The sequence below is a fragment of the Amblyraja radiata genome, chromosome 3, assembly GCF_010909765.2.
Source record: "Amblyraja radiata isolate CabotCenter1 chromosome 3, sAmbRad1.1.pri, whole genome shotgun sequence".
Taxonomy (NCBI): Eukaryota; Metazoa; Chordata; class Chondrichthyes; order Rajiformes; family Rajidae; genus Amblyraja; species Amblyraja radiata.
The window spans coordinates 58,882,427-58,905,825 of NC_045958.1; the positions used below are offsets into that span (position 1 = coordinate 58,882,427).

The following is a 23,399-nucleotide window of genomic DNA, read 5'->3' on the forward strand; positions in this document are numbered from 1 at the left end:
GTCTTACTGAATAGTGGTGCAGGCTCAAGAGACCTTGTGGATTGCTACTGTTGTAGCTACACCTGGTGGTGGCTCTGGGTAATCGAACCCTCGTGATTGGCTGGAGAAGCCACATGAGCGCGGGTGTTTGATTCGCGGGTTTTTTACGGTATCGATTCATTCTAGCGCCACACGTGTGGAATCAACATTGTGTATTTGGCTGTCTCTAGTGATTTGAGTAATTTCGTTGTTTTCGTCTTCAAAATAAAACAATTTTACTTACTCACCGTCTAGACTCGCCAAACTGTATTTATTTTATTTTACACACCCTTTATGATAATATCACATTTAAAAACACATTACTACAAAGTAGGCAAAGTACTAGAATTGTCCACTACTTCCTATGTAGTATGAAGTCAGACAGTGCCAAGACCACTTCAATCTTAAATAATTCATTGTAAGCACAATATTCCCCAACAAAAGCTAGAACATAGAACTATACTCCCCTCCCCCCCCCCCATATTATGCGCCATCTTCAAAGCAGACAAAAATACAATGGATTAGTAAAGCACATGACTATGAAGTATATAAAATATTCATACCATTTGAGATAATGTAGTACAATTGACAAAGTTATCCTTACCATGCCACAGTTTAAGTTCTTATCAACTTTGCAGAATGTGTGGGGTGGAGTTTCTCCTTTACTCGTAACAAGAACACAAATATCAGTCACAGCTAAAGAATTTTGAGGCCTGTTCAATGGAGCCCTCCGATAGGTAATGAAGATTTTCTGAGAATTGGCTGAACTGTTGTTAACATTGGCACAATGGCCAAAAGGAGTTGCTTGTAAGATTTCACAGCCTGGAATTAAGCGTTCTTTCCCCTCATATAAAACCCTGAAGGGAAAAAATATATAATTATTCCAGTTAGTAATCTTGGTCGAGAAGGTATACACCAATTGGCACCCTGCTGAAAAGCAACAATGTGAACACCTACTTCCAGTAAAGCTAGGAAACATATTTGAAGTGATTTAAATTAATCTCAAAGCAAAGGAACATCAGCAATAGAGATCATTGCTCATTTTACTAAATGACCTTAAATGATGTGCAAATAATACATTTTAAACTGTGCAAGATTAAAGGTCCAAATCCAGATTACAACATAAGGTTAATTGGAATCTGAACTAATTTCATTCCATCATTTGTGTGAAATCAAACTTACTTTCACAACTTTAATAACCATTTAAGGATGCATGTCAAGACCAGAGAGCTAACATATTCTGCCTGGATAGCTTGCAACCCAAACCATAAACACTGAATTTCCCAAATTCTGTTGGTATGTTTCCAATGAAACATCACTTCCAAATGACATCCATCAAAGATTCCTTCCGATCCTGGGCCATATCATCTTCTCACTGATATTATCAGAAAGACAGTACAGAAATCGCATCACCTGGTTCAGGAACAGCTACTTAAAAACAACTCTCTAATTCTTGAACCAACCTCCACAACCATAGTCATACCTTGACAACGGAACACAATGGACTACCTCTTGAACTACAATAGACGTTTTTTTTTCTGTTTTCTGTTTCTGTTTTGTATTAATGTTCTGCTTTTTTGATGCCTTCCTTCTTTTAGTATTGTGTGTAAGGTAATGTATAATTTATTTTTTGAGTAATCAAAAGCTTTGGTTAAAGTTTCAGATAGGCATTATGTTCAGGACAGCACTAGAGCACATCTGTAAATGAAACAATAGAATTTTAGCATAAGCATTGATCTAATGGAGACTCTAATCAATGTTACACAAGGAGTGGACCTATTTGTAATAGTCAGAAGATCAGCTCAAGAGCCAAAACTGATATTAAAGATTGACACCTGTATCTCCTCCAACTTCACCTCCCCCCTCGACTCCATTCAAGGACCCAAGCAGTCGTTCCAGGTGCGACAAAGGTTCACCTGTATCTCCTCCAACTCACTCTACACCTCCATCCCCCACCAGGATGGCCTCGGAGCCCTCCGGTTCTTCCTCGACCAGAGGAGCAACCTATACCCAGCCACTGACACTCTCCTCCGCTTAGCGGAGTTGGTCCTCACCCTCAACAACTTTACATTTGACTCCTCCCATTTCCTCCAAACACAAGGCGTAGCTATGGGCACACGCATGGGCCCCAGCTACGCCTGCCTCTTTGTCGGGTACGTTGAACAATCCTTGTTCGAGACGTACCAGGGCCCCATCCCCGACCTCTACCTCCGTTACATTGATGACTGCTTTGGGGCCACCTCCTGCACCTACACACAACTGACTGACTTCATCCACTTCACCACCAACTTCCATCCGGCACTCCAATACACCTGGACGATTTCCGACACTTCCCTACCATTCCTTGACCTCACCATCTCCATCGCAGGGGACAGACTCCTGACCGACATACATTACAAACCCACTGACTCACATGGCTATCTGGACTACACGTCTTCCCACCCTGCCCCCTGTAAAGACTCCATCCCCTACTCCCAATTCCTCCGCCTACGCCGCATCTGTTCCCAGGATGAGACATTCCACACCAGGGCATCGGAAATGTCCTCGTTCTTCAGGGAACGGGGATTCCCCTCCGCCACCATAGATGAGGCTCACACCAGGGTCTCATCCATACCCCGTAACACTGCTCTCTCTCCCCATCCCCGCACTCGCAACAAGGGCAGAGTCCCTCTGGTCCTCACCTTTCACCCCACTAGCCGCCAAATACAACACATAATCCTCCGCCATTTCCGCCACCTCCAACGTGACCCCACCACTCGCCACATCTTCCCATCTCCCCCCATGTCTGCCTTCCGCAAAGACCGCTCCCTCCGCAACTCCCTCGTCAATTCTTCCCTTCCCTCCCGCACCACCCCCACCCCCGGCACGTTCCGGTGCAACCGCAAGAAATGCAACACCTGTCCCTTCACCTCCCCCCTCGACTCCATTCAAGGACCCAAGCAGTCGTTCCAGGTGCGACAAAGGTTCACCTGTATCTCCTCCAACCTCATCTACTGCATCCGCTGCTCTAGATGTCAGCTGATTTACATCGGGGAGACCAAGCGTAGGTTGGGCGATCGTTTCGCCGAACACCTCCGCTCAGTCCGCAATAACCTACCTGAACTCCCGGTGGCTCAGCACTTCAACTCCCCCTCCCATTCCCAATCCAACCTCTCTGTCCTGGGTCTCCTCCATTGCCAGAGTGAGCAACAGCGGAAATTGGAGGAACAGCACCTCATATTCCGTCTGGGGACCTTGCGTCCGTATGGCATTAACATTGAATTCTCCCAATTTTGCTAGCCCTTGCTGTCTCCTCCCCTTCCTTAACCCTCTAGCTGTCTCCTCCCACCCTCCCATCCGCCCGCCCTCGGGCTCCTCCCCCTCCTCCCCTTTTCCTTCTTTCTCCCACCCCCCATCAGTCTGAAGAAGGGTTTCGGCCCGAAACGTCGCCTATTTCCTTCGCTCCATAGATGCTGCTGCACCCGCTGAGTTTCCCCAGCAATTTTGTGTACCTTAAAGATTGTGACTATCTGGATGAATATCAATAAACCAAGATGATGGTTCAGGGACAGTTTTTTGGGCAGCAATAAAATATTAAAACTGGCCTCACTATTCCATGTCCATAAGCAAATTTTTATTCAGATTCAAAGTCAAAGTCAAATGTATTTGTCACATGCACAACTAAGGTGCAGTGAAATGAATTTGGCATGCAGAGATACAGTTGAAAAAAAGAACACACAATACACAATAGAATTTAACATAAACATCCACCACAGCATTCTTCACTGTGGTGGAAGGCTACAAAGTTCAGTCAGTCCTCCTCCTTTGTTTATCTGATCATTACTGAGCAAAAACTGAGACCACCAATGAACTTTTTCTACAGACAGCAAAGAGCAGACTTTGTTCCAAAACTTCCCTGTAGATGGCAAACCTGCTGACTCATAACTGAGTCTAGAGACATAAGTTCTTCTATTAATCTAACTGTCAAACTAAGCTCTGAAATTATACTAAAACCAGGGAGTCAAATGCAAACTAGAGCAGATAACTCCAGAGAGTCATAGAGTGATACAGCGTGGAAACAGGCCCTTCTGCCCAACTTTCCCACAATGGCCAACATGTCCTAGCTACACTAGTCCCACCAGCCCACATTTGGTCCTTATCCCTCTCAACCTGTCCTATCCATGTACCTGTCTAACTGTTTCTTAAATGTTGGGATAGTCCTTGCCTCAACTACCTCCTCTGGAACTACTTGCTCCATACACTCAGCACCCTTCGTGTGAAAAGGTTACCCCTATTCCTATTAAATTAACACTTCTATCTTCTAATAGATGCCTTTAAAATCTATTCCTCTTCACCTTAAACCTATGCCCTCCGGTCCTCCATTAACCCACTCTGGGCAAGCGACTCTACCTGGTCTATTCCTCTCATGATCTTATACACCTCTATAAGATCACCCCTCATCCTCCTGCATCCCAGCCTACTCAACCTCTCCCTAGAGCTTAGACCCTCTAGTCCTTGCAACATCCTCGCAAATCTTCTCTGTACCCGTTCCAATTTGATAACATCTTTCCTATAACACAGTGCTCAGAATTGAACACAATACTCTAAATGCAGCCTCACCAACTTCTTATACACATGCAACATGACCTCCCAATTTCTATACTCAATACTCTAACTGATGAAAGCCAATGTGCCAAAATCCCTTTTGACCACCCGATCTATCTGCGACTCCACCTTCAAGAAACCATGCACCATAGATCCCTCTGCTCTACAACACTACCAGTGCCCTACCATTCATGGTGTAGGTCCAGCCCATGTTAGACTTCCCAAAAATGCAACACCTCACATTTCTCTTCATTAAATTCTATCAACCATTCCTCAGCACACCTGAGGATTGGGATTGACCAATGTCCAGATTGACAACACTTCTGCGGCTAGTAAGTACAAGACTGCCAGTGAAGAAATTAATCTAGCCTGCCTGTCCAAATGGATAGAAACATATCCAAATAGCTCTTACTAGTGGGGTACTTTAATGTCTCATTCTTTCCACTTTTTGTGTAATTTAAAGTGCGCTTTATTTCCAATCTTTCTTATTCAGATGAAAGAACACCAATCTGAAATCTATATTACTAAAAGTCTGATCATGACCGCTTCCTGGTGTTCTGTATATTGATTTTAGAAACAAAAACGCTGCCACTTACGGCTGTGATTTTTGGTCATCTTACTCAGAGTCCCCCTCCGCTGCGCAGGACAAGAGGAAAGCTGTGTTGCCTCTGGTTTGGAAATGCTAAAGCTGTGTTGCCTTTGGTTTGGAAATGTTAAAGCTGTGATGCCTCTGGTTTGGAAATGCTAAAGCTGTGTTGCCTTTGGTTTGGAAATGCTAAAGCTGTGTTGCCTAATTAAAGTTGCCTTGCCAAATTAAAGTTGCCTTGCCAAATTAAAGTTGCCTTGCCAAATTAAAGTTGCCTTGCCAAATTAAAGTTGCCATGCCAAATTAAAGTTGCCTTGCCAAATTAAAGTTGCCATGCCAAATTAAAGTTGCCTTGCCAAATTAAAGTTGCCTTGTCAAATTAAAGTTGCCTTGCCAAATTAAAGTTGCCGTGCCAAATTAAAGTTGCCGTGCCAAATTAAAGTTGCCTTGCCTAATTAAAGTTGCCTTGCCTAATTAAAGTTGCCTTGCCTTTATATAATTAAAAGTCTAATCTTGACCACTTCCTGTTTGCGCTTTATACCACGTACGGCTGTGATTTTTGGCCATCTTACTCAGAAGGTGCTGAGGATTTTTCCCATCAATGAAAAATAAGTCATTAGTGTTTAAAAAATGTTGAGATTCTCTCTCCTGTCAATCACGCCATGAATGCCACGCCCCTTCTGGTGGGAGGGGGGGGGGGAACTATAAAACCCAGAAGTGTGGGCGTGGCTCAGTCTCTGCAAGATGGAGGAGGGAGAGGTCACGACTCGCTGTCTTTAGTGGCCTTGCACCCTGCTTGAAATGGTATGAATCTGCACTTTAATTTGGTGGCTTCGCACCCTGCTTGAAGTGGTAAGAAACTGCACTTGAATTTGGTGACCTTGCACCCTGCTTGTAATGGAATTTCAAGTAATAGCCGCAAGTCAACTGCCAGCCCACCAGCCGTGAGTGAGTGAGCTGCCAGCACAACTGGCTTGAGTGACTGAGCCGCCAGCCCAAGAATCCATTCGGCCCACAATGTCCATACTAGCCCTCTGGAAACCAGTCCATTCAGCCCACAACACACATACCAGTGCTCCAGAAAGCCCCCCCCCCCCCCCCCACCAATATTGGAATTGGTGGAGAGGTGGAATTTTGCGTTGGGGGACCAGCCCTCCAGTGTGATGCTGGGCCCACTTAGTCTAGTATTAACTGTTTCTCTCTCTCCAGGGATGCTCTCTGACCAGTGTACTTTTTCCATTATAGATTTGATATTGATATATTAGCAGCACATGTATCAAGATAGAGTGAAAAACTTAGTTGGTGTGCTATCAGTCAAACCATACTACATACACAAATGCAATCAAGCCATACACAAGCAAAGCTTATTACAGAGAAAAAATAGATTACAGAATGGTGTTACAAAATTAGCGTTGGGTTACAGTGAAAGTGCAAAGGCTTAATAAAGGAGGTTGGGAGATTAAAACTAAACCCTTAGCTTATGAGAACCATTCAGTTGATTCATAACAGCGGGGAAGTAGCTGTTCCTGAATATGGTTGAAGGTTGAAGGTTGAAGGTTGAATTTATTGTCACATACACCTAGGTGTAGTGAAATTCTTTTTGCCAATGCAGCACATAAAAAAGAATACAAACATAGCAATAATAAATAGCTTCAACATAAAAACATCCCCCCACAATGGTTCCCATTATGGGGGAAGGCACAAAGTCCAGTCCCATCCCCAATGTTCACCCATAGTCGGGCCTATTGAGGCCTCCACAGTTGCCTTCATGGAGGCCCGATGTTCCAGGCTGTCCTCGCCGGGTGATGGTGTTCCGGCGTCGGGAGAGTCCTCTCAGCGGCTTGGGAACCCTGGAACGGCCGCCTCCCTACTCGAGACCGTGGCTTCCGGAGCCGACAAGGCCGCGCCGAATGGAGCTCAACTGGCGATCTCGTCGCGAGATCCCAGGCTCCCGATGTAAAGTTTCAGCGCCGCCGCCCGCAGCTCACCGGAGTTCCAGCGCGACGACCCAGGCAAGGCACCGCCCGCCCCGCAATGGCGCTCCAGCGCTGCACCGCCGTCCTCACACCCGCAGCTCTGCCGCCGCCGATGCCGGTGCCGCCGCCGCCGATGCTCAGGGCGGTCCCCTCGCTCCTCGGACCCGCAGCTCCGCAGCCGCCGCCCCGGGCGATCCCCTCAGGAAACGCCGCTCCAGGCCCGCTGGTAGGCCGCGAGGACGGGTCGAAAGTGCAGCCCGGAGAAAAGCTGCAGGTGGCATGTGCTTTCAAGTTTTATATCTGCCCAATGGGAGAAGGGAGAAGGAAGAAGGAAGAATTGAGATGTAAATGATCCTGGATTCTGTTGGCTGCATTCCAGAAGTAGGGTGAAGTGTACATGGAATCGATGGGGAAGGCGAAGCTGGTTTTGTAGGATGAACTTGACTATATCCACAGCTCTCTGCCATCTATTGCTTGGAGAGAGCTACTGCCAAACCAAGCTGCAATACGTCTCTGCAGGATACTTTCTGCAGTACATCTGCTGGGCGGCGCAACTCACGTCGCAGCGGCCTCTGCAGTGTGTCTTTTTGTCATTTTTTGTCCCTTTTTAATGTAGTTTGTATTTATTTTTTGTGTGCGTGCGTGCGTGTGTGTGGACTTTTAAAATCTTTCCCCTGCACGGAGAACCCGACCTTTTCCCTGTCAGGTCTCCGTTGTCGTTGGGGCTGCAACGTGGAGCGGCCTCCAGCAGGAACGACCTGGGGCTCCAGCCGCGGAGCTGCGGAGCTACTCACCATCATGAAGCTGGCCGAGTCCGGAGCGGGTGGAGCTGTGGTGGCGCGCTGCTGCGGCCCGACCCCCGGAGATTCGGAGGCTTACCGCAGGTCTGGCAGACTGTAATATCTGGAGCCCGCGGGTCCCTGCTGGGAGACCGCTTTTCGGGGCTTCCGCAACGGCGACTTCTCCTGCCCGAGTCGCGGGGTCGAGGAGTACCTGGAGCGGGGCCTTACATCATCGCCCGGCGTGGCTTCAATGGCTGCGGGACTTTGCTAGCGCCCACCGGAGGCTCCAACAACAAGACCCGGAGCGCGGCCTTGCATCACCCGGCGCGGCGTTAATGGCCGCGGGACAATTGCCATCGCCCGCCGGGGGCTTTGACTCTGACATCGGGAGGGGAATGGGGAGTGCAGGGGAGAGATAAGTTTTTTTGCCTTTCATCACAGCGAGGAGGAGATGCGCTGTGATGGATGTCGGTGTAAATTGTGTTGTGTCTTGGGTCTTTTTTTTCTTGTGTGTATGACTGCAGAAACAACATTTCATTTGAGCCTCTATGAGGTTCAAGTGACAAATAAATTGTATTGTGTTTTGTGTGTATTGTGTAGAAAATGGAAAAAGTTGATGGAGACATGCCAATCTTCCTTTCAAAGTAAGGAGAGGCGTGGATATGCTTTCCTGGCTGCAGCTTCAGTGTTGTTGGTCCAGGACAAATTGTTGGTAATATTTACACCTCAGAACTTGAAGCTCCCGACCATCTACATTTTGGCACCATTATGCTGACTGATTTGCGTTTTGTATTTGAAGTGTCCCAGCATTCTAAAAATTCAAACGATCAGCAGCAGAATAAACAATTATAAAACCTGTCGTAGTACGTTTTTTGACAAATTAGATATTAAATAATTGGATCTACATGTCAGAAATAATTCGGTGTATTTAAAAAGAAGAATTTTAGAAAATATGAAGAATTAAAACACAAGGATCTTGTTTTGCTGCAGCGTGACAGGCTCTGATGGTACAATATACTGTGGAGATAACGTTCACATTGGAGGCAACAACAATTCATTTTCACTGCAAAATCCAAAAGGGCTTGGATATTTTACACAGCCAGTTAAAATCAGTACTCATTATTCCTGCAAAAATAATAACCTGTTGAAGTTTGGTCAATCTTTCATACAAAAGAAAATTTCAGAGCACCATAATCCATATATGAACTCTAAACTAGTGAATGCCCTATTCAATTTTGTTTGGCTTGAAAAAAAAAGAAACAATAGAAAATAATCTAGAAAATAGTATGCCTCTACTAAGAATAGTGAACTTCATATTTTAAAAATGGGGTCCAGGTTGTCTTTCAGTTTAGTTTAAACAATACCTGTTATATTGTACACAAACTAATTTGATTTAGGCTGCTCTTCTCTTTCACATTAACATAGGGAAGTAATCATTCAGGAACCAGTTCCATTTTCACATCTTGTTGGAAATATTAATATCTCTTTAACATTCATATATCCTACAACAAACTCCCAAAACATCTGAGCTCACATAGATTGCTAGCTAAATAAAACAAAAGCAGGGAACACCTTGGGAACAAAAATGGTACATCTCCACAAACTCCCTGGCTGATGACTGATCAAAATAAAAAGTATTCAGCAAAGCACTGAACGACCTGCATCAGGAACACAGAGGCACACAGGAAACAATGGAATGCACACGCCATCTCACAAACTGTCCCCAAACATCACCTACCCCAGCTGTGATAGAACCTTGCAAGTCCCGCAATGGTCTTGGTCACCTTAAAACTCAAAGCTCTGGAGCAAAAATCCAGATCGCAAAATTAAAATTTCTAGACAAAAACATAACTATAATAATTACCACTTACCTGCTTAAGCATAGTTTACATTAAACACACTAGCTTCAAATTGGCACTATACCAACGCAGAGATCAAGATGATTTTTCAAATCACTTACCCAATATCAATAAGGGGTGGCACATCAAGTCCCCGCTTGTAGCAAAGGTATATCTCTGGACTTTTCAAACTCCCAAAATTCAAGTTTGCAGGAAGTCCAGTTGGCGTGCTCTCAATGCAAGTATACCCTTCAGGAACATTTTCTCCAACCGATTTAATTATGACAGTGACATCTGTTATTGGTGCTTTCGGCTTTGATGACCTGGGCTCTACAATTGTGATTTCCTGCTCTAATGGTGTAGATGTGTCAGTCAGCCCTGCAACTACAAAGTAGTCACTAATTCTTGGACCTTTATCTTCAATCATGGCTGTGTGTTCCTAAGAAAAGGAATAAAGAACATCAGAAATTCTTCCTGGTAAAAAACTGGATTGTGCATAATCTCAGACAATTTTTAATGTTAATTCTCAGACAAACTATAGATAGAAATTTTAATTAAAATACCATTTTCATCCACTATTCCAGCTAAATGTGGTCTATGTTACCATCTTCAAACAATTGGTTCCACCTCTGAAGAAATCAGTTACTTCCCAACAATTGAAAATCCTTAAGGCACTTAATGAAGTTGAAGACTCAAAGTAGACAACCCCACCAACAACTAACCTCCATACCAATGAATTGTCTAAGTCACCTACTACAGAGTTCAGCCCAGATGAATCACCCACCCTGGCCAAACACATTAACATTTACCCCAATGACAGAAAACAGATAGTATTTTTTAATTTTAACTTCATAGAAACATAGAAAATAGGTGGAGTAGGCCATTCGGCCCTTCGAGCCTGCATCGCCATTTGATATGATCATGGCTGACCATCCAACTCAGTATCCCATCCCTGCCTTCTCTCCATACCCCCTGATCCCTTTAGCCACAAGGGCCACATCTTACTCCCTCTTAAATATAGCCAATGAACTGGCCTCAACTACCTTCTGTGGCAGAGAATTCCACAGATTCACCACTCTCTGTGTAACTTCACAACTTTCTCTGCAGCAGTCCCGCAGCAATCTGTGGAAGCCAAACTGTTGTTTCAATTACTTCACGATGCTAATCTTCTAAGGATTATAGATAGAATCTTTCCCTCCTATTTGAAAGCAGTCTATCACAAGGTTCAATGCATTGGAAAAATGAATGGCAATAAAACTAAAAGGCAATAAGAGGCCTGGATCCACTGGCCTGTGTCGGCCACAAAGATAGTTGAGCAATTGGTTGAAGTTTTTCAAAAATCTGAATTATGGAAGGCTACCGGCTGAATGAAAAACAGTAGGTGCAATTCCTAATAATAAGGGATGGGGGGGGGGGGGGGGGGGGGGGGGGGGGGGGGGGGGAGGGAAACCGTAGGCCAGTTGGCTTAACATCCAATGGGCGGGGAGCTGGAGAGGGGAGGGAAGGGGTCACACACATGGCCGGGAAGCAGAGGGGTGTAGGTGGGGGTGGTGACAGAAAGGGCCAACAATGAGTGGAGAAAGACAGAAACACCAACGTGCAAAGGAGACCTACAACAGTGCATGATCTCTCTCGCGTTATGGCAGGTGATTGTCGCCTGCCAGCTGTTCCTGACGCTAAAGCCTTGGGATCGTTGCCCTTCGTGTTGGCGTGGAGGGGGAGGGGGGTATTGTGCTGTTTGATCGCCCCCTGCTATCCCAGGGAAAGGGAGACACAGCGGCTGTTGAGACTGGTGGGCAATCACTTCCAAAGTTCTGCCCACACAGTCAGTACACCTCTCCTACACTTGTCTCCCGCACTAAGATCACCCCGCAGAGAATGATCCCAGCCTAACCCAAGAGCCATGTCACCCCACAGATTAATGACGCCCCCCCCCCCCCCCCCCTCTCCACCTCAACTCACGCCTGGGCACCAAAGCAACTCAGGAGGCGAACCCTGAGCTCCGTCTCACAACAATCTGATGTGCACACCCGTCCACATTCAAAGATTTAATCTCCCGTCTCCCCGCAGTGTGTAGACATGGCAGTAAATTCAATTAAAACATATGAAACCTGTGTCTTTCAAACAAATCATAAGTATAACTGCTCTGGCACTGGATGGTGCGCATTTTCCCTTGTAGGTCACTTCAATAGATGCGGCCGCGCTGAATTCTATCTTTAAAACAAAGCCACAGGATGGAAAGGTCTTCTTTAACACTGTTGCTTATTAAAACATAACACTGTTGCTTTATTAAAACAAACCTTCAATCAGGATTGGCTCAAGAGTAACTCGGGAGACGAACTTGGAACATCGCAGAAATGACAAGTAAACGGCAAACTTGTCATACCCGTGGGAACTCGGTTAAACTCTTGATCATACACTTGCAATCTCGTACACAACCACGAGTCTTTCACTCGGGGTACCTCTTGTGTCAACTCGCAACGTGAGATTCAGCTTTTATGCAAGTCAAGGAATTAAGCAAAGTGGAATGATGTCTTGCAACATATCAACTTTACAAAATAATAGGCGTGTCAGATTTAAAGCATATTAAAGACTGATAAATCACCAGGGCCTGATCAAGTGTTTTTGAGGACACGGCAAGAAGCTAGGGAAGAAGATACAGGGGTTCTGGCAAAGATATTTGCATTTTCTTAAGTCACAATTGAGGTACCAGAAGACTGGAGAGTGGTTAATATTGTATCTTCATTTAAGAGCTACAAGGACAAGTTATGGAACTATATGCCAGCAGCAGGAAAGTTACCAGAGGGGGTTCTGCGGGATAGTATTTATCAGCTTTTGGAAATGGACAGATTTATCAGGGATAGTCAGCACAGGTGGGGAAAAAAAGTCTTGACTTGCTCTCTCCAGATACTGCCAAACCTGTTGAGCGATTCAAGCATTTTGTTTCGAGTCTCTGCAGCTGTTTTTGCTCAGTTTACTGTGGAGAGGACATACTGCAAAACAGGTTGAGAATGCAGTCCACACCAAACTGATGAGAGGCTGATTACCCTGCTTGCAGATTAACAGTGGAAATTTTCAAAAGCCAGGCTCCAGATGATAAATTATGATTTAAATGACTGTACAAGGACCTATGATTCAATGACCGACAGTATCCAAGGTCCGGACTGAGCCCAGGTGGAATTGGAAAGGCATTAACTATTGCGCCACCGTGCACCCAGGTCCATCCAGGCACACCTCCAATCAAAGGAGCTGCCAGAAGGGGACATCCTCCACTTCTTCACATCTTCAATATAACAATTCTGGGCATATAGCATGGAAATAAGCCATTCAGCACATCAGTCTGCACTACCCAACAGGCAGATATTTACATTAATCCCACACTAATTCCCTCTCTCCCCATTTTTGTCGGTTTCTCTCATGACCTACAAAAGGGCAATTTAGAGCAGCCAATTAACCTACCAACCCTGTATGGCTTTGTAATGTAGGAGGAAACAGGAACATGGGGAAAGTCACACAAATCACAAGGAGAACATGCAAGTACGCAGAGCACTGGAGATTATTCCCCAAGCATTACAATAGTGTCTTCACCCCAAAATGGGTAACTACCATGGAACACGTTTGTTTTATCAACAAACCCACACTAAATATGCTCCATTTTTGTTTCATCTGAGAGCAAGGGACAGCAGGTAGGTACCATGCGAATGCAGAGAAATTATATTTTGTTTTGTGAACATTAAATAATAGCATTGTTTAAAATGGGTCAGAAATTGAATTTCATTTTAATGGTATTCCATGATTTCTGAGCCAGTGTTTAGAGTTTGAAGCCTAAGTCTATGATAATGCGGTTGCAATCACCAGCATGGATGCTTTGGCCCACCAAATCAGAGCTGGCCACCAGATATCAAATTACACTGACCTTTATTTTTTTTACGAATCACTTTCTTATCAACGTTCGTCCATTCTCTGCCGTTCCCCAACATCTATGGACAACTTACAATTTATCAACCCACACATCTTTGTGGCATGGGATGAAACTGGAGCACCCGTAGGATATCCATATGTTACGTTTGAGAATATGCAAACTCCATACAGACAACACGGGAAGTCGGGATTGAATCAGAGCGGCTTGCAGTGCGAGGTAGCAACTCTACCAGATGCGTCACGGTATCTCAAAACTTTTATGTACGTCAGAACTTAATATTGTGACCAAATATTTACTACCAACCAATGGAGTGAGTGCCCACATTAAAATGAATCTTTAATCTGAATTATTTCAAAAACACGTCATGAAAGAAACAATTAACTCTCTTTTTGGAATTAGTTGGTTATCTTAGATGCTATTTATGAGAGTTTGGAGTTCAGTGAAATTAAATCACACTGATCTAATAGAGCAAGAACTTTACTGAGATAAAGTACTAAAAATTCAGGCAAGAACTTTCAACAACATGCCACGCACAAATTGTGCAGTGAAATTGAGGATGAAAATATCCATGCAGAAACTGTTTATTCATTGCCATGTACTGGAATTGGAGACGTTTTCTGAAAGCAACATTGTCCAGTGTGTAGAAGATGGGCCAGTATCGTGTGGAATACCCAATTTTATTGCATCAGATGTCTCATAATAGAGTCCTTGTCTGCAAAGAGACACTGCTAAATCATGTTCAGCAAGATGCCACATCCTCAATCAAGAAACCAGCTCTCCTAGTGCTCCAAAGTAGATAAAGAGCAAGCCAATTGATGAAATAATGTCTAATTGATAAACAATAATATGAAACATTTAAGCCTTTTGATGATTTAAATTATTCACTTTCCTCCGTTTCATTCAGTAATCAAGACTCAACTGCAGAGGTGAAGTGTCAAAGTATACAAAGCTCTTATGCCCCTTTGAATTTCAGCTTGCAAAGAGTTTAATTTTAATCAATAAAACTTGGATAATATTCCAATAATAACTTAAAATATTTTTGTAGAAAAATATTTTTTGCATGGATTCACTTTTCAAATTGAAAGCGTTGAAATCCAGCCATCTAAAAAACGCAGTGCATAAAGTGTTTCATAAAACTCAATAACTATCACTGCAGCCCAGTGTCTGCACCATGGAGGTACGAAGTGGGGCGTCGACAGCAGTGAGGCTTCGGCAGCGGTGAAGCCTCAGCAGTGGTGAAGCCTCGCAGGTCGACCCACGGTCGACGAGAGTGTGGAGGACCATCGTAAGGGGTGGAGGGGAAGAACAATGGAGGACCCGGCGTTGGGAGACCGCCGTGAGGGAGAACAATGGGCAATAGGGGCGGGGGGGGGAACGAAAGGGCAATGGGGACCCGGCGTGGAGGAACTGTTGGGGGGCGGGGGACGACGACAAAAGGGGGAGTAGCATGCTTTGTAACCTTGTCAGCGCCGTAGGTGGCTGCTATTTGCATACATTGTGTGTGCAAGCAGAGTCTCACTGTGCCTAGTCACATGTGACAATAAAGTATTCCTATTCCTATCCTCATGGAACATCAAGTCAAACCTTAGCCCAACATTAAGAGGATCACTTCAAATGAATGTCAACTCAAAAGCTTAAAATAAAAGCAAATATCACTCAGATTTTCAACAGATTAGGGGGCCTCAATGAAAAAGTATTTATTTTAGTTCATGGGCTTTTCGAGCTCCCTCAGTGCTCAATCACTCCACGTTATAATACTTGTGAAATAACATTAGCCCAAGCCATTAATAAATATATCCCTGCTACTAAAGATGCCAGGACTTGTTTTGCACCCTAATTTTGGTTTTATTCATCATTGATTTTTACGTGATAGTTTATATTTTACAATAGTCCTTTAGTCACCTCTCCCCCGAAACAAGTTGCTCAGGATTAGAAAATTGCAATTATCTTCTTTGCTGTGCCATTTAGTTGATGGCAAGAAAAACAAATTGAATAACGACAAACAAGCTTTTAAAAAAAATTCACAAAAATGACAGGAAGTGCTACATTTACACTTTCAGTTAAATAGGAAGTGGCAAATGCTATCACACTACAACCTTGCACTAACGTACATTATCTCAACCATTTTATTAAATTTAAAACAAAAACTTAATACAAAGTCACCAAGTTTCCAAAAATATTGAATAAACGGGATTTCTTTACACTGCATGCAATTGTATTTTTAGCTATGTGTCTCTTGATGGGAGTTTTGAAACGGTGAAAATTAAATAAAAATGGTTTATCATAAAAATCACTATTTTTTTTTTAAACTGATAAGAACATGAGGAGAAATAGGGGAATTTAAACACAGTCTGCTGATCAAGCCAGATGGATGTATAAGATAAAAGCAGGAAATACTGCAGATGCAGCAGGTCAGGTACAAAACATTGAGAACGTTAACTTTGCAGATCAACCACCTCTCATTTGGACTCACTCTCTTCCTGAATGTGCTCTGGGCAACCGCGTAACTCAACCATTTTATTTTATCTAAGTTTCCCAGCATCAGGAAGTTTTACATTCCTGCACGGCACCTTTCCACTACTGGCGTGTAGGGCTCTCGCTTAACTTTTTTTCCCTGTTGCCAGTCGGGCAACCTTGGCAGCTTTTTAGGTTGCCAAATGACAGTTTAGGTGGCTTGCATTATGCGTGCGATAATGTGCTCGGGCGAAGTGCATAGTTACCAGTCGGAATTATATATTATTTACATATTATTTCTGCTTCAAATAAAGTCACAAACTAAACATATTCACCAATCAAGACATGATATATACCACAATGACGCAGCAAAATTATAATACAGTATCTCAACTCTTTTTACACATTGCAATTAATGTAATTTTTATTATTTCTTTCCACTTCCAAACAAAAATGTGGTTGGATTATTCAGTGTATGATCAACTTGTGTCAATAAATCCTGGACCATGATAACATATATGCTTAACCGTGCACACTACAGATTGATGCAAGTATGTTTTCTGTGAAGGCCCAAAAATTATCATGACATGGCCATAGCATGGGTCGTTATTGCTATTGGTGCAGAAACACTCTCGCTTCCCACATAATTTATCCATAACAAAATATACAGGTTGCAAGGATTTTCTAAAGGCATTTTATGATAATAGCTGTCAAAACTGACTATACCCATCTGACAGGTTAAACATTACACTAACAAGTGATGGCCAAAGGACATAAATGCAGCAAATGTTCTTTTGGTAATATATTTAAAGTTGTCAAGACGACACTTTACCGGACATTCAGATTAGTTGTACGTGTTGTGAACAGCAATGAAGATACCAAGTTTGTAAGCAACAAATAAAAAAGAAATTTGTTGATAAACGCTTTTTCCATCATTCCCACTTCAGAAATAACGTTAGAATTTCAACTGAAATATCTCCTGACCAAATATGTGATGTATATGACTGACTGTAGAAGTAAAACCTGGATAAATCCAACGTATGGTTGTGAATGTCGCTCATTATATAACTACAGTACTGATACTCCATATCAAGAGCATTGATTTGCCGTTAAAATGAATTCTGTAATAACGTGTCAACGGTAGCAGTGACAATCGAACACTGCAGTTTTAATGTTCACATTTTAATTAATCCATCTTTATGGATTAAAACAAATAATAACATTTGGAATTAAAACATATTTGATTGCATTCCGTTATCAAACATACTCAATGTTCGCTCTGAAAACATTTCCACAACAATAGGGTCGGGGGGGGGGGGGGGGGGGGGGTGTGTGTGTGTGTGAATCAGTGCAGGATGGATAGGTGGCGGTGGGGGGGGAGGTTGAGAAGGCAATCGGTGCGGAATGGATGGATTGAGGCAGAGGAATTAGTGCTTGTTGGTTGGAGTAGGTAAAATTGTGAGGGGAGAGTGCGGGGGATGACAGTGGGGTTGAATGGGGGGGGGGATCTGTGCAGGATGGATGGGGGGAGCAGTGCAGGATGAAGGGGTGGTGCAGTGCAGGATGAAGGGGTGGTGCAGTGCAGGATGGATGGGAAGGGGGGGTCAGTACATGATGAATTGGGTGACCATTGTAGGATTGATGGGGAGTGGCAGGAGAATCAAAGCAAGGTGGATAGGGAGATCAGTGCAGGATGAATACATGGGGGGGGGGGGGGTAGATGAGGAGGGGAGGACAGGGGATGTCAGTGACGATTGAATAGAGGCAGGAATGGGGATCAGTGCGGGATGGATGGAGGGGTCTCAGGATAAGGGGAGTGGAGGGGGGGCGTACAAGAGAGAGAGAGAGAGAGAAAGAGAGGAAGGGGCAGAGGAGGTGGGAAGGAAGGTCAGCGCTCCTCGGACAACACCGGCATCATCGCTCAAATCGCTATCAAAATCTGGAGGGGACCGGAGGACAAAAAATTTTGGCGGCCACGCACACATGCGCACACTCACACACGCGCGAGGCTTCAGAGGCTCAATCCAGCGCTAAATGCAGCTCTACTCTGCCTGTCTCGCCTGCTCATGCCTGGACTGATGACATATTTCCCGTAAATCCAGGCAGGGTTAACCTTGCGGGATAGGCAGAGTTGAGCTGGGTTTAGAGCTGCTTCTCTGCGCTGGCTGTGGGCCTGAGGGAACCGCGCCCATCTGACTCCCAATATCCTGCTTTTCAACTTCAAATTATATTTAGACTGCAGAGGTTTTGCTGGGCAATCGCCCTACAAAGCCTTGAGTGCACTGGGCATAAACGGAGTGGCGAGGAGAAAGGCCATCAAGAACACCACAGAGGCAGCGGCGAAGGCCTCGAGATGGCTCTGGATCAGGAGAGGAGGTCCATGGGGAGGAGCGAATGCCACCTGAACACAAGTCGTGGTCTGATCAACCACGGCTGGGTCGCCTGGGTGAGGGTGTCCGATGTTGAAAGATCCGAAACACCCAATGATCCCAGGTTACATCACTGATGATGTGTTCAGGAGCATCTATCGATGTATTTGTATCAAGTGTTCAATATGGCTTTGTTATTTCAATATGAATTTCTTAACAGTCAGCATTTTTATGAATGACATATATATGTATCTTAACAGATTGGAAGCATTGAAAACTGTACTAATTCAAGAGATGTGGTGCACAGTAAAATTGATCTGCAGTATATAATTTAGACTTTCTTAAACCAATGGAAATTTTACTTTAGCAACCTCTGAGGCTGAATAGTAAATACTTGTTAAAAATGGAAACCACAACCTCAAAAAAGTTCAAAATAGGTTTCTAAGAAATCAGGAATGTACGTCATGTAATCATGTCCCAAAACACATGTAAAAGGCAACATTGCAAAGAAATTCATGATCTTTGAGACAAAACTAAACGTAAGAATACTTGAGTTACAAATTAGATGTTGTGTGCGAAATTAAGACATGCATTTCAAATATTAAATCAATTGAGGCCAACTCCCTCAAACAAATAAAAACTTACGCAGTTTTATATTTCTGTTAGTGGGAGTTGTGTACAGGCCACCTAACAGTAGTAGTGGAGTTGGGGTGGCATCAAACAGGAAATTAGAAATGCGTGCAACAAAGGTAAAACAGTTATAATGGGTGACTTCAATCTACATATAGATTAGGTGAATCAAATTGGCATGGGTGCTGAGGAAGAGGATTTCTTGGAATGTATGCGGGATAGTTTTCTGAAACCAACATGTAGAGTAACCAACGAGAGAGCAGGCTATTCTAGACTGGGTATTGAGTAATGATGAAGGGTTAGTTAGCAGTCTTGTTGTGCGTGGCCCCATGGGCAAAAGTGACCTCAATATGGTTGAGTTCTTCATTAGGATGGAGAGTGACATTGTTAATTCAGAAACAAGGGTTCTGAATTTAAAGAAAGGTAACTTTGAGGGTATGAGATGTGAATTGGCCAAGATAGACTGACAATTGATTCTTAAAGGGTTGACGGTGGATATGTAATGGAAGGCATTTAAAGACTGCATGGATGAACTACAACAATTGTTCATCTCAGTTTGGCAAAAGAATAAATCAGGGAAGGTAGTGCATCTGTGGATAACAAGGAAAATCAGGGATAGTATCAAAACAAAAGATGATGCATACAAATTAGCCAGAAAAAGCAGCCTACCAGAGGACTGGGAGAAATTCAGAGTCCAGCAGAGGAGGACAAAGGGCTTAATTAGGAAAGGGAAAATAGATTATGAAAGAAAACTGGCAGGGAACATAAAAACTGACTGCAAAAGCTTTTATAGATATGTGAAGAGAAAAAGATTAGTTAAAACAAATGTAGGTCCCTTGCAGTCAGAAACAGGTGAATTGATCATGGGGAACAAGGACATGGCAGATCAATTGAATAACTACTTTGGTTCTGTCTTCACTAAGGAAGACATAAATAATCTGCCGGAAATAGCAGGGGACCGGGGGTCAAATGAGATGGAGGAACTGAGTGAAATCCAGGTTAGTCGGGAAGTGGTGTTAGGTAAATTGAATGGTTTAAAGGCCGATAAATCCCCAGGGCCAGATAGGCTGCATCCCAGAGTCCTTAAGGAAGTAGCCCCAGAAATAGTGGATGCATCAGTGATAATTTTTCAGAACTCTTTAGATTCGGGAGTAGTTCCTGAGGATTGGAATGTAGATAATGTAACCCCACGTTTTAAAAAGGGAGGGCGAGAGAAATCAGGGAATTACAGACCAGTTACTCTAACCGGTAGTGGTGAAAATGCTAGAGTCAGTTATTAAAGATGGGATAGCAGCACATTTGGAAAGTGGTGAAATCATTGGACAAAGTCAGCATGGATTTATGAAAGGCAAATCATGTCTGACGAATCTTATAGAATTTTTCGAGGATGTAACAAGTAGAGTGGATAAAGGAGAACCAGTGGATGTGTTATATCTGGACTTTCAGAAGGCTTTCGACAAGGTCCCACATAAGAGATTAGTATGCAAACTTAAAGCACACGGTTTTGGGGGTTCAGTATTGATGTGGATAGAGAACTGGCTGGCAGACAGGAAGGAAAGAGCAGGAGTAAACGGGTCCTTTTCAGAATGGCAGGCAGTGACTAGTGGGGTACCGCAAGGCTCAGTGCTGGGACCCCAGCTATTTACAATCTATATTAATGATTTGGCCGAGGGAATTGAATGCAACATCTCCAAGTTTGCGGATGACATGAAGCTGGCGAGCAGTGTTAGCTGTGAGGAGGATGCTAGGAGGCTGCAAGGTAACTTGGATAGGTTGGGTGAGTGGGCAAATGCATGGCAGATGCAGTATAATGTGAATAAATGTGAGGTTATCCACTTTGCTGGCAAGAACAGGAAAGTAGATTATTATCTGAATGGTGGCCAATTAGGAAAAGGGGAGTTCCAACGAGACCTGGTGTCAGGGTACACCAGTCATTGAAAGTAGGCACACAAAAAAGCTGGAGAAACTCAGCGGGTGCAGCAGCATCTATGGAGCGAAGGAAATAGGCAACGTTTCGGGCCGAAACCCTTCTTCAGAAGGGTTTGAAAGTAGGCACGCAGGTGCAGCAGGCAGTGAAGAAAGTGAATGGTATGTTAGCATTCATAGCAAAATAATTTGAGTATAGGAGCAGGGAGGTTCTACTGCAGTTGTACTTGGTGAGACCACACCTGGAGTATTGTGTACGGTTTTGTTCTCCTAATCTGAGGAAAGACATTCTTGCCATAGAGGGAGTACAGAGAAAGTTCACCAGACTGTTTCCTGGGATGCCAGGACTTTAATATGAAGAAAGACTGGATAGACTCAGCTTGTACTCGCTAGAATTTAGAAGATTGAGGGGGGATCTTATAGAAACTTACAAAATTCTTAAGGGGTTGGACAGGCTAGATGCAGGAAGATTGTTCCCGATGTTGGGGAAGTCCAGAACAAGGGGTCACAGTTTAAGGATAAGGGGGAAGTCTTTTAGGACCGAGATGAGAAAAACATTTTTCACAGAGAGTGGTGAATCTGTGGAATTCTCTGCCACAGAAGGTAGTTGAGGCCACATCATTGGCTATATTTAAGAGGGAGTTAGATGTGGCACTTGTGGCTAAAGGGATCAGGGGGTATGGAGAGAAGGATACCGAGTTGGATGATCAGCCATGATCATATTGAATGGCGGTGCAGGCTCGAATGGCCGAATGGCCTACTCCTGCACTATTTTCTATGTTTCTATGTTATCAATTGCATGAAGACAGTGCCAAAAAGTTCTGAAAAACTAACATCCAGCAAATTAGGGTAAAATAGAGAACTTGCACAAACCTATCCCGTCATCTTCACTCCACTACAGTGCCATCCACAATTAATGTCATGCCCAATCTCAATCCTTCCGTGATGCTGCCGATCTGCAAACTTTGCGGGATAGGCAGAGTTGAGCTGGGTTTAGAGCTGCTTCTCTGCGCTGACTGTGGAGGGGGAGGGGGAGAGAGAGGGAAGGAAGGCCAGCGCTCCTCGTCCAACACATGTCAGGCACAGAAATCGCAACCAATATATGGAGGGGACCGCGGACAGAATATCTTGGCGGCCGCGCGCGCATGCGTACACTCACACACACGAGGCTTCGGAGGCTTCTGTGAACGATAATTTCAGCTCAATCCAGCGTTAAATGCAGCTCAGCTGCCTGTCTCGCCTACAGCCCCGTCTCAATCCAGACATGGCTGCTGGTTAACCTGGCGGGACAGGCAGAGCCGAGCTAGGTTTTGCGCTGGCTGTGGGCCTGGGGGCGCCGCGCCCGTCTGACTTCCAACGCCTCTGGCCATCCCCGGGCGTGTGGAGGCTCTCGAGTGGGGACGGGGATGGTCCAACGATTACAGCGCCGGAGTCCGGGTTCGATCCTGGCTGCGGTGCAGGTCTGCCGAGAGTGTTTTGGTTCGTCTCCCTCCTCCAATCACCCACCCCCCCCCTCCCTACCCCTACTCTACTTCCGCCTCTGACCGACACCTCCCTCCTCCAAGGGTCTGTTTTGAAATAGCCGTTGGCGGAGTGGCAGCAGCTGCCGCTAACACGCCGGGCGGGGCGGGGTGCGGGAAGAGGAGATGGAGCTGTCGCCGTCGCCGCTGCTGCCCGTCTTTAGCTCCGACCCTCTGTCACGCCACACTTAGCATCTTTCCCACAACCGTCGCCGACACAAAACGTCACGTTCCTTTTCTCCAGAGATGCTGCCGGACCCGCGGAGTTACTCCAGTTTTTGTGTGTCTATCTTCGGTATAAACCAAGTTGCCAAGCTGGGCAAAATGACTCGCCGTGTAGGTTGCCCGGCGGCAGTTTGAGTGGTCATTGGCACCCGGGCAACCGTGAATTTCGAGCCTTGATTTGGCCGGCAGCCCTCCACTCTCTTCCAGTCCGACACCACGATCCTGCTGAAAATGGGCAGCCGCCGGCCCTGCTCGAAAACGGGCGACTCGGAGCCGCTGCTGCTGGAGTCATCCTGGTCGGAGAGAGAGTCTGCGGACGGGTTCCTGCCGGCCATGGGCAGGCCGGGCGCCCGCTGGAGCTGCTAGTGCTGGTGGCAGCAGCAACCCGCTTCCCCTCCCTTGCCCAACCACAAGCCCAGGCCAGCTCCAACTCCAAGCCAATAGACTTGGCTTATACTCGCTAGAATTTAGGAGATTGAGAGGGGATCTTATAGAAACGTACAAAGTTCTTATGGGGTTGGACAAGCTAGATGCAGGAAGATTGTTCCCGATGTTGGGGAAGTCCAGGA

At 44.8% G+C, this 23,399-nt stretch overlaps 1 protein-coding gene across 1 annotated transcript in view; it reads right to left on the minus strand.

Annotated features, from left to right (window-relative positions):
- The window catches only part of dennd4c (DENN domain containing 4C), a 135,272-nt gene that overhangs the window by 97,266 nt on the left and 14,607 nt on the right, over positions 1-23,399 (minus strand). The window contains exons 2-3 of the mRNA XM_033017846.1: positions 9,907-10,223; positions 623-875 (exon numbers count right to left, since the gene is read on the minus strand). Coding sequence (XP_032873737.1) covers positions 623-875; positions 9,907-10,211 — 558 coding nt within the window. The 5' untranslated portion in view covers positions 10,212-10,223. The remainder of the gene's footprint in view (positions 1-622; positions 876-9,906; positions 10,224-23,399) is intronic.